The sequence below is a fragment of the Crocodylus siamensis genome, chromosome 2, assembly GCF_052110815.1.
Source record: "Crocodylus siamensis isolate JL-2025a chromosome 2, ASM5211081v1, whole genome shotgun sequence".
In the NCBI taxonomy this organism is placed as follows: Eukaryota; Metazoa; Chordata; order Crocodylia; family Crocodylidae; genus Crocodylus; species Crocodylus siamensis.
This window is the reverse complement of record NC_143396.1, coordinates 286393958-286410074: the sequence shown is the minus strand read 5'-3', so window position 1 is coordinate 286410074 and position 16117 is coordinate 286393958. Positions and strand designations below refer to the sequence as shown.

The 16117-nt window shown below is 47.3% G+C and overlaps 1 protein-coding gene across 1 annotated transcript; it reads left to right on the top strand.

Moving 5' to 3' along the window:
• Nucleotides 1-392: 392 nt before the first annotated feature.
• Nucleotides 393-15382, top strand: LOC149872342 (reticulon-1-like). Its single transcript, XM_090034662.1, has 4 exons — nt 393-402; nt 659-1402; nt 14514-15218; nt 15360-15382. Exons 1-4 carry the CDS (start codon nt 393-395, stop codon nt 15380-15382), a joined length of 1482 nt encoding a protein of 493 aa, XP_089890788.1.
• Nucleotides 15383-16117: the final 735 nt, after the last annotated feature.

The following is a 16117-nucleotide window of genomic DNA, read 5'->3' as shown; positions in this document are numbered from 1 at the left end:
TTTGAGGCTGAAGCCAATACCTTGCCCACTAAACCACGTGGCTTCTGCACGGCGAAGCAGTGCGGCAGCTACTTTCGCTCCAGTGACACAGTTTGGGCTTGTTAGGCCGAGATCCTGCTCCACCTGCTAGCCCCCAAGTTGGACTTGGGTGCTTAAGTGTGATCCTATTCCACCATGCTTGAGAACAGTTAACACAAACGGTGGGTGGGTCCTGCTTCTTCGCACTGTTTTTTGTCACCTAATCTTAAGGCTAAGACAATGGTGTGTTACAAAATTAAATTTGTTATCTGTTTTTCAGAGACCCAAGTAGGGTGGAATAGGATCACTCTTAGGCATCCCATAAAGCGAATAAGATCTGGCCCTTGCTGTCACAGGTTCCAAGTTCAGTTGCCATGAATGGAGGTACAGTGCCTGTGGGTGTGTTTGACCGTGGCAAAATGACTCAAACTAGGCTGCACATGCATAGTGTTCTGTGTGTCCTTTCACCTGCGTGTATGTCGTGCCAGGAACTCTTTCATCTTTTTCTCCGACTTAATCTGATTGCAGATTTATCTTCCTAAAAGCCACTGATCCTTGGGGCGAGTGTGCCTTTGCTGACAGAACAACTGAAGGTCCCGTTCGCTTTTTCACTGTGTGCTGTTCCTGTGTTTTGTTTTAGGTGACCCTGCATCCTCCCACTTCTTTGATTACACGTCTACAAAAGCCCCGAACGGAGGCGATGCATCCTTCTATACTACTCTGATTTCAGATGTCCATTACACGACTCCGCGGGATTCTTCCTACTTCACGGGGATTTTGCAGCCAGAGAATAGCCACGTCATCTGTTCAGACAGCACAGAAGGGTTTAGCATGCTGGGACACGCCATTCAAGAGGTGACTGGGTTTGAGTCCCACGGCTTGTTTAGCTCCGATTCAGGAATAGAGTTGACTCCCGCAGAATCCACCGATGTCAACAAAACTTTAGCAGATCCCATGAAAGTAGAAGCTTATAAATACATTGACATAAGCAGATCAGAAGAGATCAAATACCAGGAAAAATGCGAGACGAGCCCAGAAGACAAGAGCGCAGGCTTTCTTGATAGGTCTCCTGATGCGTCTGCCAAGCTGAAGCACGGTTCCACCTCTCCGAAAACTGCTTTTGAGGAGACCAAAGTGACCAAAGGACAGAACTTACTGGAAGAGGAAATGTTTGGTGACCGTCAGAGTGCCTCGCTGATCACATCGCCGGTCAAGATCACACTCACCGAGACAGAGAGCACAGGAGAACCTGTTAGCAAGGAGACAACTATCCATAAGCAAGAAACAGGTCTAAAACCAAGCCATGAAGTGGTTCCAGTGGTGACCGTGTCAGAGCCAGAAGATGACAGTCCAGGGTCTATCACACCACCGTCCTCTGGCACAGGTAAAATGGCTGGTACCCATTTACGTTTAATCCTAGCACCACTCAGGTTAATAGCAACATTTCTATTGAATTTAATGAGGCCAGGCTTTTGCCTGCTCTGTAAAAATAGCACCTGCTTTCTTTGCAGCAATATTACCTGTATGCATTTGAAGACCTCTTCCGTGCAGAGGAGAGGGCTGTATAGCCTATGGCAGTGCCACCCTGCCCCAGCTTTGCTGGTTCTGGTTCAGAGCTAGTTGGCAAGGGGAACCTCAGCTTGGTGCAGCTTTGAACCATACAGGCCTGCCCATTCTGACCAAAAGCCATGGCCTGATTCATAAAGGTGTGGAGCTTCAGCAGCTTCCCCAGTCGGAGGTATAGGTGCCTGTCCCCTGTGGAGAACAGGCCTGAAGGCTCATGTATTTATATCCCACCATATTCAAAAAGATCAGAGCAGCTTACAACGAACAGACAGACATCCTACAGGCAGGAAACAATAGATTCCCCAGACCATATTTCCAAACTGTGAGATCTCCAACTCCCCATCCCTTAACTACCACTTCCGGGCCTGAAGTCCCGTACCAGAAAACCCTCCAGCTAATCCCAACCATCACTTACATCCCGGTATTAGGAACTTCCTATTTCTTCCATTTCTTGACCACCCGCTCCCCTGCCTCACTCCCAGGGGAGATCCCCCTACCATCTCCCAACTTACCTTCCAAGCCTGCATCTCTTTCTCCTCTAGAAGGGCTGTGACTGTCCCACAATGACACTACTCCTCCACCTTCTCCAAAAAACACAACATTAAATTAAAAAAAGAAACAGAAAGACCCTAAGGGGCAATGCTAAGGGCATGGTTTGGTGGTGCCCACCAAGGGTGGTCTGCCTACACGGGCCTGCAGAATGGCCGGGTCGTCCTCCCTCTATTCAGGCAGCTGAGATGGTCCCTTGCCCGGGACAGGAATGATGATGGTGGATCTTCAGCCCAGGGAAGATTTTACTGCTCTTTGCTGCTGCTTGTGTTGCAGCCAGTATGGGACGGGGAGAGCAAGCTGCATACTGTGGTTCAGAAACACAACCGGGAAACATGCCCTGGTGCCCCGGGCTGGGCAGTTTTCTTCTATAGCTCTTTATTGGGCACAACGTACTCACACCTCTAAACCCTTACCTGTTGTGCCCAACCCACTGTGCCGACCTGTGGAGAGCAAGGGGCTCCTAGCCTGCACGCACAGCCCTGCTCTTCTCCCTTCCTTTGCAGCCCTGAGGTGAAACCATCTCCAGAGACCATGTGAAGGCTGGAAAGGCCTTATTTTCCTCTAGCACAGCAGGGCACTGGCACGTCTTAATTCAGAAGCAAGGACTTCCGGGTATAAGCAGGGCCAAAAGCTGAGGATCAGGAAAGGTCTGGTTACACCTGACCCTGGGAGACCACATAGGGGGAATATTAGGGACAAGGAGTTTTCCCTACCCCCTTCCATGTGTCCAGCTCATCCCTGCTAGGGATCCTGGGGTGAGCACATAAGCACCTACCAAGAGCAGGCTAAGCAGCAGCTGTGTTGTTCACCTCTCAGCAGCAAGAGGAGGAATTTGGAGGCTGCTGCTGCTGCTCTTTTGAGGGGTTTCTTTTGCCCTCTGAAGCACTGAACGTTGGCTGGAGCTTGGGTGGGTCCCACTCATATAGTTGGAGAAACATTGATGAGCAGATGGGGTGGAAACAGGAAGGTTTTTCTTTAGGCTAGATTGGTGCAGACCATGGGGATCGGCATTGCACTTTCCTAGGAACACCTGAGCATGTACTCGTCTAATAATTTCTCTGCTGTTGCAGTGGATGAGCGTTGGCAGTGCCACTGTCTCCCCTGTGGGTAGGGGTATTTCCCCCTCTGAGGGTGTTTGGTGGCTGTAATGTGTGAGAGGGACTGGAATGGGCAATCTGAAGGCTCTCTGGTTGCCTATAACCACAGGGGACCAGAACCAATGGGCCAGGACACCCCTTTCAGTTCCCTGTTCCTGTATTCCTGGGATCAGCTCCAGGCTGTGGCATAAAAGAAGGCAGGGTAGATTTACACCTGATAGGCTAACTAATAGTCTATAAGGTACAAATCTACCCTGACTTCAGCCTAACATGGCTGCCTACCTCTCTGTCTCTATGGCCAGAGAACTTTGCATTGGTATTTGACTGTAACATTTCAAAGCAGAACAACAGGGCAAGCTGCTCTGTGAATTGCCTTCTCAGCTCCAGAGAAGAAAGGGACCTGCACAGATGCAAGTCCTTTGTAGGCATAGGACACGGGACATGCCTGAGTGTGGGCTAGTGTGGGTTTGCCAAAGTCAGGGCACTGGCAGCATGGAAAAATTCAGAGATCATTGGAAAGATTTCAGCCAGGACCTTGTATGGGGGGGAGAGGTCTAGCTGAGTTATGGGAGAGAAAAAGTTGAGAACCACTGGTTTGGGGCACCCTGCTCAGTGGAACCCATGTCATCACAAGCAACTATTTTTTTTAAAGGAAAATACACACAGTCTTGTAAATAAGATCTTTAACGTGCTGCTCAGTGGGTCACGTTGCCGCGGGCACAGAGACTCTTCCACGTTGCTGGCCTGCCCTAAGCTTTGACAGTTTTTATTATTTCACTCCCCTCCACTCCCCAGCCCTGATGCCATGTGCCTCCTCCCTCCCTGAGGCGAAGCGGGGGAGTGGAGCAGTGTCCCGGACCTGGTGGAGCCCATGCCAGGCCTCCCAGGCCTCTAGCCCCAGCCCCAAAGGCCCCCAGGGTGCCTGCCCCAGGTGAAGAGTGAGGAGCTGACCTTCGGTAGGTGTCCCACACCCCACTGAAGCGGCGCACTCACTGACCAAAGCGGCGCGCTCACGGGCAAAGCAGGACGCTCATGGACCACTACTCCTTAGAGGGAACATTGACCACAGTCATCTTTTGCAGAGCCCTTAGACAAAGTGTGGAGACCCTGAGTTGTCTGGATGAAAACCACTGCCCTAATCCCCACGAGGGAGAGGAAAGCGCTTCCTCATTACAGTAGGATTAGGGCAGTGGTTTTCATTGGATCCAGATCGCCTGCTGTCTGTATAAATTGGGCGCTTTAGTGGGCCTTTTTTGGTGCTTTTATCTAATGGCAATTGATTGCAGAGCTAGATCCAAGTAATGTGCTGCTTCTTCCAGTAAAGCACCCCATTTTTTTTAATGTCTGTAAGCAGCCAGAGTGACTTAGGGTCACATTTTTAGAGGTATTTATTGCAGCACCTACCAACCATTAAAAATCTAGCCCTAAGTGACACAGGGATTCTGTTACAGACAGCCATTAAAAGTAAGACTCCCTGACCCTTATCTAATGCACTCAACACTGAACCACGCTTCCTCTCTGATCTCCAGCATAGACTACATAGGACCATCACATCAGATAAGCATCCTCCTTCCCACTCAGAATCACAAAATCATAGAAAATTAGGGTTAAAAGGGACCTCAGGATGTCATCTAGTCCAACTCCCTGCTCAAAGCAAAAGCAGTTCAAACTAGATCATCCAAACCAAAGCTTTGTCTAGTCGGGTTTTGAAAACCTCCAAAGATGGAGAGTCCACAACCTCTCTGGATAACCTGTTCCAGTGCTTTACTACTCTCCTAGTCAGAAAGTTTTTCCTAATATCTAACCTAAACTTCCCTTGCTGCAGCTTGAGCCCATTGCTCCTTGTTCTGTCATCTATCACCAGGGGTTTAGAGGGGATTTAATAACAGCCTTTCAGTCTTCTCTTCTCCAGACTAAATAAGCCCAGTTCCCTCAGCCTCTCCTCAGAAGGCATGTGCCCCAACCCCTGAACCATTTTTGTCGCCCTCTGCTGTTGTCCACATCCTTTCTGGGGTGGGGGGAGGGGGGGCAAAACTGGGCACAGTACTCCAGATGTGGTCTCACAGGTGTCAAACAGAGGTGAATAATCACTTCCCTTGATCTGCTGGCAATAATCTTACCAGTGCAGCCCAATATGCCGTTAGCCTTCTTTGCAACAAAAGCACATTGTTAGCTCATATTCAGCTTATTGACCACTGTAGCCCCCAGGTCTTTTTGCAGAGCTGCTGCCCAGCCAGTCACCCCCAGCCTGTCCTGGTGCATGGGATTGTTCCATCCTAAATGCAGGACTTTGCTCTTGTCCTTATTGAACCCCATCAGATTTCTTTTGGTCCAATCCTCCAATCTGAGGTCTCTCTGAATCCAAGCCCTACTCTCCAGGATATATACTAGTCTCCCAAGCTTGGTGTCATCTGCAAACTCACTGAGGGTGTACTCTATCCCATCTTCCAGGTCATTGATGAAGATAGTGAACAAAACTGGCCCCTGGGGCACTCCACACGATATCGGCTGCAAACTAGACAGGGAACCATTGATTACTACCCTTTGAGCCTGACAATTCAACCAGCTTTCTATCGACTTTACAGTCCATTCATCCAGCCTGTACTTCCTTAGCTTGTTTGCAAGAATGTTGTGGGAGACAGTATCAAAAGCCTTGCTAAAGTCAAAGTTTATCACCCCCACTGCTGTCCCCACATCCACTGAGCCAGTCATCTCATCATAGAAGGCGATCAGATTGGTCAGGCATGACTTACCTTGGTGAATCCATGCTGACTGTTCCCATTCGCCGCCTTCTCCTCCAAGTGCTTAGAAATGAATTCCATGAGCACCTGTTCCATGATTTTTCTAGGGACTGAGCTGAAGTTGATCGGTCTGTAGTTCCCCAGATCCTCCTTCTTCCCTTTCTTAAAGATAGGCATGATAGTTGCCCTTTTTCAGTCATCTGAGACTTCTCCCAGTCACCATGAATTTTCAAAGATAATGGCCAATGGCTCTGCAAACACATCAGCCAACTCCTTCAGCATCCTTGGGTGTGTCACATCTGGACCCATGGACTTGTACACATCCAGCTTTTATAAATAGTCCCTAATCTGTCCTCTTGCCACAGTTGGCTGCTCACTTCCTCCACAAATTGTGCTGCCAGGAGCAATAGTCTGGGAGCTGACCTTGCTTGTGAAGACTGAGGTAAAAAAGGTATTGAGCACATTAGCCTTTTTGAGCGCTTATACACATGACACCATTACCATGTACACATGATGAAAATGTCACTTTGTGTGGCTTAATAGCGTCACCTGGCATGGCTTTACAAGCACTCATGGTGCTCTGGCCAGGTGCCAGATGACTGGAAGAAAGCCAACATGGTTTCCATCTTTAAAAAAGGGAAGAGGGAGGACCCGGGTACCTATAGACCCATTAGTCTTACTTCAATCCTGGGGAAACTCTTTGAGAAGACTATCAAGGAGCACATTCGTGATGGTCCAGCAGCAGGGATGATGCTCAAGGCAACCAGCACAGTTTCATTAGGGGCAGGTCATGTCAGACCAACCTGATTGTCTTCTATGATCAGGTCACAAAAGCAGGATGCAGGTGTCGCGGTGGATATAGTCTTTCTGGACTTCAGCAAGGCCTTTGATACCGTCTCCCACCCCATCCTCATTAAAAAACTAGGTGACTGTGGCATTGATGCCTACACAGTCAGGTGGATTGCAGATTGGCTCAAGGGTCGCACTCGGAAAGTAGTGGTGGATGGGTCTTTTTTGACCTGGGTGGAAGTGGGCAGTGGAGTCCCCCAGGGCTTGGTCCTTGGGCCCGCACAGTTCAATTTCTTTATTAGTGACTTGGATGACGGGGTGAAAAGCAACCTGTTTAAATTTGCTGATGACACCAAGATTTGGGGTGAGGTGGGCATGCTAGTAGGGAAGGACAGATTACAGCAGGACCTGGACAGGTTACAGGGGTGGGCTAATGAAAATAAGATGGGTTTCAATACTGACAAGTGCAGGGTGCTGTACTTGGGCAGTAGGAACCAGCAGCACACTTATAAGATGGGAAACTCCCTTCTCAAGAGCACAGTGGCAAAAAGAGATCTTGGAGTCATTACTGACTCAAAGATGAACATGGGCCAACAATGCAAGGTCACAGTCAGTAGGGCTAACCGGACCTTGTCGTGCATCCACAGGTGCATCTCAAGCAGGGCCAAGGAGGTGATTCTCCCCCTCTATGCGGCACTGGAGTATTGCGTCCAGTTCTGGGCGCCGCACTTCAGGAGGGATGTGGACAGCACTGAGAGGGTCCAGAGGAGGGCCACCTGCATGATCTGGGGACAGCAGGGCAGACCCTACGAAGAGAGGCTATGGGACCTTAACCTGTTCAGCCTCCACAAGAGAAGGCTGAGGGAGGATCTAGTGGGCATTTACAAACTAGTCAGAGGGGATCAGCAGGCATTGGGGGGGGGGTCCCTGTTCCCCCGAGCACTGCCAGGAGTGACCAGGAATAATGGTCACAAGGTGGTAGAGGGTAGATTTAGGCTAGATATCAGGAGGCGCTACTTCACAGTCAGGGCGGCTAGGGTCTGGAACCAACTTCCAAGAGAAGTGGTGCTGGCTCCTACCCTGAGGGTCTTTAAGAGGAGGCTGGATGAACACCTTGCGGGGGTCGTTTGACCTCAGTACTCTTTCCTGTACAGCCTCTATCAGTATTTGGGATCATCTCTTATAAGTCCACTAGCTTCACATAACGTTACTATTCAGCTCTGGAGAGTTGTACAATAGAGCCTAAGGTCACATTGTTAGATTTCTGCGTATCAGCCAACATGCAATACTACTGACTTTAAGACAATAGATGGTAAACTCTTAGCATACAATATCCAGAAGAGTTTTGTATAATATTTTATAAGCCATTGAAAGCGCCTGTTTGATATTACAGTAACTTATAGACAAAGTGCCCAACATAAGACACACTCAGAGGGGTGGATTTTCTTTCCTGCCATGGCAGGGGGTCGGACTAGATGATCTACTCAGGTCCCATTCATTAAAATGATTTGCTAAGGTCCCTTCCGACCCTACTAACTATGAAACTATGAAACTGTGGATGTAAACTCCCAATGTAGTTTAATTTGCAGTATTGCACATTGCAACGATGCAGCTGTCAGCTCATCCCCTGGCCATGGAAGAGGTGGGCAGGCTCTACCAAAAAAAAAAAGATTGGGCCTCTCACCGCTTCTGCCTTCAGCAAGCTCCTGTGGTCAGCAGAATGCCTAGGCTGCCCAGGAATGGGCTGGCTTGCCCCTGGGGCAGCATGGAAAGGCCGTAGGAGGGTGTCAGGGATTGCTGGTGGTGGTGCCTGGGGTGCTGAAAGTCTGGGTGGGCTGCTAGCTGGCCAGGTGCTGCCCCAGCTTGGAGGTGCCTGTTACAATGCTTTCTCAAGCCCACCCAGGCTTCCAGCACCTCATGCAACGAGGGACCCCATCCTTTTTTTCTGCAGAGCCTGCCCACACCTCCCATAGCCAGTGAGTGAGCTGACAGCTGCATTGTTGCACCCAGCCTGATCCAACTCTTCCCTAAGCCTGCCCACTGGAAGCCTACCGGGTGCTGCTCCCCAGGTGAGCAAGGGGACACTTGCTCCCCACACTGAAAAATGGCAGCAGAGTGCTTTGAACTAAAACTCATGGAACAAACTTTAGTTCAAAGTGCCCTGCCACCATTTTTCAGCAGGGGTGTGCTGATACACATGACGCTAGCTAGAGTCTGCTATGCACATTAATTTCCATGCTCCAGCAGACTCGATTAATCAAGTCTGCTCTGATGCGCTGAATTTCCAGTGGGTTGGAGCAAGCTCCCTACCAGTGTATAGGAGCCTAATGAAAGCATTATAAAAATGATAAGCCCTAAACCCATGCCATTTTAAAGTTTGAAAATGTAATTCAATTTTAAAAAATGAAATTTTGACGTTTCTAAAATGTATTCTCCAAAAACGTATTTTCCACTTTGCCTGAAATTTAAAAATTTTGAAAACCAAAATGGGAACAAAGTTTGAAATATCAATATTTCCCATTAGATTCAGGCTAAGTACAGACATTCAGAAAGCCTGAGCCTGAATTGATTCAATCTTTGCAGGTTAGTCTAACCTTTGTAGATTGAACCAATTTGCAAGTGAATAGACATTCACTTTTGATTTAGAAATGCAGCCATATGCCTGCAGTGGCTCAAGCTGGAAGCCAGGGGACACTAGATCCTCTCTCTCCCACCAGCATGGGGACCCCATTCAGGGTCTGCCTGGCTTTCTCACCACTGGCTGCCTGGGCAGCAGGGGGTGTGGCCAGAGCTGGCCTGGGCAGCACCTTAAGCTGCTGCCCGGGCTGGCTCTGGCCACGACCCCAGCATGCAAGAGGGCAGTCATGGGAAAGCCAGTCAGACCCCAGCTGGGGTCCCTGTGCTGGTGGGAGAGAGGGGAGATATAGGGTTTAATCCCCCTCCCTGCCTCCCTTTTTCCTGAGGCACTGTCCAGGCTGCACCAGCCATACCCTCTGCCATGTGAGTGGCCAGTGCGGGGGAATGCTTGATCAGACCCCGGCTGGAGTCCCCGTGCCAGTGGGAGAGATACAGGAGGACTCTGATTTAACTTGAACCAGGAAGGAGTCTGAGACAGAAGTTCCATAAACCGGTTTGACCTAAATCAGTTAAGTCTGATGTTACATTCAACCAGGCTTATCCTAAACCAGTTTCGGCTACTTTGAAACCAGTTTATGTGCACTGAACTTCTGTTCTGTTACAGGTTTAAACTAGTTTCTGATCACTTAAACCGGTTTACATGTAACTTCTGTCCCTACCCTAATAGTCCAGATTTTGACCTTCTCTATGGCTTTCCTTTAAGCAGATGCTCAAAGTTCACTCAAAATTAAGCACGTGCTTTGAATAGAGGTTAAAGGAGCCCTCTGAAGCAGTAGGTCTCTGATAATGAAGATTGGCAGGAATTTCTCAATAACCATTAAGTTTGAAAAAGTTCTACTTTTCCTTTATTTCTCCAGAAAATATTCTACTTGGTTTCCAAGTAATTTGCATTTTATTGATTTAATGTTTTGTGCACTGAAAGGAAATTAACCCCCCCCAGGCATTAATTATTATTTTTGCAGCCTTTAATGACTGTCAAAGTCTTGTTTCAGAACCGTCATGATATTTGATAATCATATTTCATAACCATAGCTTAGTATTGCGTGGGTCAGTATTATGGATTAATGGGTTTGCTAATAGCCTGTAATGCCCTCCATGCATTCACACAAGGATTTGTTGCAGCATTACCATGGCTTCCCTGGTTTTCTCTCCTTGGGGGCAAATCTGGCCCCCCAGCACAGTCTGTGTGGCTGGCAATCTGTCCCTTTAAGAGTGAACAGGAGTCCCTGTTGAGTTAGCCCACCTGCAGGGCACTTGGATAGAGAAGGAGTCTCCTGCTAGGAGCTTTAAAAGCTCCCAGAAGAATTAGAGAGAGGAGGAAGCAAGCTGTGAATGCAATTACTTGCTAGGAAAAGTGGGCCAGGCTGCTGTGCTGGGAGGCAGAGCCAAAAAGCCCCTTCTCAAATCCAAGACAGGCCAAGAGGGTTTTCTTGAGTTTATTTGTTGGCTTGTTTGTGGTCTAAGGACTGAGTTACCTGGGGGGACTGGGTGAGGAGCTCTGCAGGGAGCAAAAGCTCACCTACAGAAGCTAGCGGGCTAGGCAACCTGCTTGTAATCAGCCTGTGGATTAGGCCCTCAGAGAAGGAGGGCACTGGCTGTTGGATCACACTGCCCATGAAGCCCCTTGGCTCTGCCCACACTGTTTTTCTGGCTCCCTCTCCTGTTGTCTGTGTCCCTGGAGAGCTGGGCACTGTGCCTGTTTCTTCCATGGGAGCTAAAAGTCCTGCACTAAACCCACGGCAGTTCTGTAGTCTCAGGGTGCTCTGCAAAGGGTGGGTGGCAGAGGGACCGAAGTATGTCCAATGATAGGATGGGAACATGGGGGATGCAACATTTCCGTGGACCATCAAGATGACAACTGACATCCACTCTTGAGCAAACGCTGCATTAAACCATGTGCAATTAAATACAAGTAAAATATTGGGCTGAATTCTGGGCTTTGTGCTGGGCAGAAGAAGGCAGCGGTGCTCAATCCTGATGCTTTTTTACCCTAGCTTGGGCTCTGGAGACAATTAGAGCAGTCCCAAGGCTGCTCTAATCTATCTTCCACCTGGCAGGGGTCTCCAAGGTGCCAGCCAGCAGCTGTGTGCGTCGTAGCACAGAGCCTCTGGCTACTTCCCCTACACCACACTATGTGCAGGGGCTGCAAGGAGGGAAGGAGAAGCCAGTTAAGTTAGTGCTGTGGGGAGATGTGCCTGGTTTCTGATCCCGTTTCACTCCTGGAAAGGGAGAACTAGAGACTCGAGTTTTGTATTTCTAGTGATGGGTTAATTTCTCATGGGTCTGAAATCTTTTGGAAGAGTACCCCAAAATAGTCCACTGGGGTCTGAATGATCTCTCTGAACCTATTGAATCTCCAGTGTGGGGTGGGGTAGTTTATGTAGCTCTGCAATGATTTGGTATTTTCCTGCCCCTCTAAAATGAAGGGCAGCCCTAGGGGAATTAGTATTGGTGCCTGCTGTTATGCAGCAAGTTTTATCCATTGCATGTTCTCTGGGACATTTCCCATTGATTCTCAGTGTCTTTGTGATTTTTGTTTCATCAAATGTAAGAGTTCACTGATATAATGCAGCATTGTCTGCTTATCTACACAAGAGTAGCCCAGGTGGAAAATCCTGTGATGTCTTTCCCTTGCTGTGCTTCACATGCAGTTTCTGCTTCCAGCTGATCCCAGAAGCTTGATGGGGAGCACAGCTTCACTTCCAAAATCTCAGCACTTTTGTTTCCAGTCCAAGCCAGGAAGTGAAGAGACAATTATTTTTCTTTAAATCCACCAACCAAATGTTAAAGACCTAAGGAAGTTTTTGCCTCAGGTTGGGTCTGTTGGGGACAAGGAGTAGGGTCAGTTCTGCTGTTATCTGAATTCTTTTATTGGTAGTAAAATGATACCTGTGAACAGGCATGGATCTGGGGGGGGCGGGGTGCAGTGGTGCACTCCCCTTTAATACCTTCTCCACCCAAACTTCAAAAATTCAGGCAGTGCTGAGAGAGTCACTTGGCTTTATGGCTCATTGTCATCTCCCTGATTCAAGCTAAGCTCTTGCCACTCAGTAAATGTTAACAACCTTCTCTCCTTTTTAATGGTCTTGAGGTTCCACTCTTCAAACTAGCATTTCTTTTGCTACTTTGCTGTCTATTAGTCATTACTGGTAATGTCTGTCTTCTGTTTCACCATCCTGCAGATTATTTGTAGCTCTACCAAAAAAACCCACCTGAACTCAGGTGTGGTAATATTAATTCAGGTGTAGAAATAACTGACACTGAAATATTGGAGGTGCCATCAAGACACTTAGGAAGGCTAGATTTTGATTTTTGAATCTGAAGAAGAGACATACATTTAACTATAATGACTACAGGACTACTGATGCAATGTCTTTGGACTATTTTTGGCCTAGTTCAGTGTGCTTTTTTAAACTTTATACATAAGCTAACAAATGAGTGCACACTCCATTAGTTTTTGTTTGTTTTTGCTTGCTCCTAGCATATTAGTAAGCATCTCGTTTTTCTTTAACTGGATAAAAATATGCATTGTGTTATAAATATGCATTGTGGGATGATGTGCCACACCATCTGCACCTTCCTTTTCAAAATCTTAGATCTGTCCATGTCTATGAATATGTCACAGGATCAAAATGAGGGGCCGTAGGGAGGCATCTTATAAATACACATATGCTGAAGTTTTGCGTATGCTTACTTGAAGGTGCGCACTCAAGTCCCAGTGATTTAAAGTTAAGCCCATGCTTAACTGCTTTGCTGGGTAGGGATGGATTGCTGCAGAGGGGCTTGGCTTAGGACAGAGGAGATGAGTGCAGAAGCTTGGGAGAAAGGGTGGTGGTGAGAGAATTTAGGTTAAAGGTGGAAAGAACATGATGACCCTTTATCCTTCATTCACTTTGTTGTTATTAGGTACTTGATTGTGGCACCAAGCAAAGCCCTTGTATGGTCAATACACTGGTGTACATAAGTACTGTACAGACACAGAGGTGGACATGGTACCTGGCCCAGAATACAAGTGGTGGAAGTCAGGCAGGCAAGTGGGAGATTATCAGATGCGATGCGTACAATTGCTGTCAAATGCACAAGAAAAAGCTACAGCTTCAGCTGGAGAGAGCATGAAGAGTGCAGTCAAACACTGATTTCACTTACAACATGCACATGCCTTTATAATTGATACTTTTAGAAAGTTTTGTTATTACATAAAGATAAATAGCTGTTTTAAGAAACAGCCAGAAGTATCTGGTTTCTGCTTTGAAATTTCAAAACAGATGCTTATGAATGATCCAGAAAGACCTAATTTCCTCAGACCCAAAGCCCACACTGTAGTCAGTGGATTTGCTCCTTTGTATCCAGATGGAGATGAATTAAAATGTCAGATCTAGATCTAAAAGGGTCAACTTACGTCAGTCCAAATCATGAGGTCTTTGCTCATGTGCCATTGAGACTTGATCTAAACCAGTCCTCACTGGCTCCAGTGCAAGTTTGTCCCAGTAAGAGCTGAATGAAAGGCCTGATTTATTTATTCAGCTGTTGTTCTGGTGATATTTTAAATACCACCATGGGCATCACGAACAGTGTATTTGATGGACAGCTCACATTGGATGCATCTTTCTAATCCACGACACTGGGAATGCAATCCCAACCGCGTTGTGCAGTGGAAGAAGACTATTGCCATCTTAAAAAGCCCGGTGCCTGTTGTGTACAAACCCCCAAAAGATGAATAGCTGTTGTTAAGAGATTGCTACCTTTTTATTTTTTTCTGTAGAAGTTATGAGGAGTGATGTCAAAATACTTTCTGCATGCACATGTACATTGAGGTGCCTGATTTTGAACTTGACGTTTCCATTTTCAAAGCAGAGCTAAACTTTCATTATTGAGGCAGCTTGCACAAGGCACTGCTACTGTGTGTGTCCGTTTTCCATCAGTAAAATAGTGAGAATGATGCTTATTTCCTTTGCAAAGGCATAAGGAAGCTCAGTATTATTCTTATGTCGTATTAAAGGTAATTCGGCCTGGCTGCTTTACATCTATTGTGTCTGTTGCCTAAGCACTCAGAAGTCAGCTGTGTTAATAACTTTCTGTCTGTCTTTCTGTCTTTCTTCGTGTGGGATGATAGAACCATCTGGCTCCGAATCTCAAGGGAAATGCAGCCTCTCCGAGGATGAGCTCATCAGTGCCATTAAAGAAGCAAAGGGCTTTACCTTTGAAGCCACTGAAGCCCAGCGATCACAGGGTGTCTATGCAGAAAAACCAGATCAGAAAGCCAAACCTGGGCGCCCGGCTGCTTCAGCACCCCCAGACAACGAAGCCAGTAGCGCTGAATCCGGTGACTCGGAGATTGAACTTGTCTCCGAAGACCCACTGGGTGCAGAGGAGGTGCTGCACTCCAACTACATGACCTTCAGTCATATTGGCGGGCCTCCTCCATCGCCTGCCTCCCCTTCCATACAGTACAGCATCCTGAGGGAAGAGCGCGAAGCTGAGCTCGACAGCGAACTGATCATCGAGTCATGTGATGCCTCTTCGGCCTCGGAAGAAAGTCCAAAGAGGGAGCAAGATTCTCCTCTGATGAAACCGATAATTATGGACATAATCCAGGAAGAGAACGGTTCCCGAGCTGATGCTTCAGACTATGAAGTAAGTAACACAACAGAGAGTAGGATGAACAGGGAAAACCTAGCAGAGTCCGCGTCCTATCTGAAATGCTCTTTTGTTGCGCCCAAAGTAAGTGTTGAGCCGCCCGCCTCTGCCGTCAGTACTGAAGAACTAAAAGAAAGAATAATTCTGAAGAAACCAATTGAAGAAACGGTTGTTAACCAAAGTAAACTGTCTTCCAAGGACTCTGAGAAAAGAAGTCCCTTAGCTTCACACCAGCTGCAGTTTTTAAATAAGCAAAAAGGTAAATGCAGAAATTTACATTGTCTAAATAACACGTTTTTTCTGCCCTCCCCCCCGAATTTAGCTGTGAAGATGGGAGATGTGTAAGATCCCCCTATGATGGCTTTTCAGTAGAAAAATTGAAGCTTGAAAAATTCAAGGGTTTTTTGTTGTTGTTGGGTTTTTTAGCAGTGTGGGGAAATGAATCTGTGGAAAAGCTCCCCAGGAGAGACAATGGTTTTCGCAGCACTTAAAATCAAGAGACAGTGTTTCTAAAAGATCCACTTTAGCTTAGCCCCAAGGGTTAATGAGTTATTAGGATTGACGTAGAAGTCGTTGGGTGGAGTGGTATGGCCTGTGCTAGGCATGGGGTAAGACTGGACGGGCCTTAGACATCTCTCAGTAGGACTACTACAACAACAGCGTGATTCTGCCTTTGCAGCCTATCTTCTTCTCTTGTTGGGCCCCTTCCTCTAGTCTTAACCAACCCAAATTCCCATTCCCATCTGTTCAGGTTTTTCTGTTATGCCCTCTCCTGTCATATCACGGTACCATCCATGCTACTTGGAACAGCATGATGAACGTCCATCACACTTTGTTCTTTCCTTCTCTCCTCTCCTCTGAGAGGAAATTACATTTGAATTTTAAAACAAAGCACCGTAGTTATTTAGTGTTGGATGCACTCATTTTATTAGCAAGGCAGGTTGAGGAAAGGCGCTTTGCAGTTGGAACAGCAGAAGGTTTGTAGCGGCTCTGGGAGGTATCCTTTACCCCCACCCAACTTATTGGGTGTTTAGCGTAAGTTGGAATGGTGGTTATAGTGGTTATAGTAAATTTTTGTGA

Bases quoted from the DNA above. Each gene is read 5' to 3' on its own strand.
- LOC149872342 (XM_090034662.1), top strand. The intron at 1,403-14,513 runs GTAAAATGGCTG...GTGGGATGATAG, and splicing joins ACCACCGTCCTCTGGCACAG to AACCATCTGGCTCCGAATCT. The intron at 15,219-15,359 runs GTAAACTGTCTT...CCCCGAATTTAG, and splicing joins AGAAACGGTTGTTAACCAAA to CTGTGAAGATGGGAGATGTG.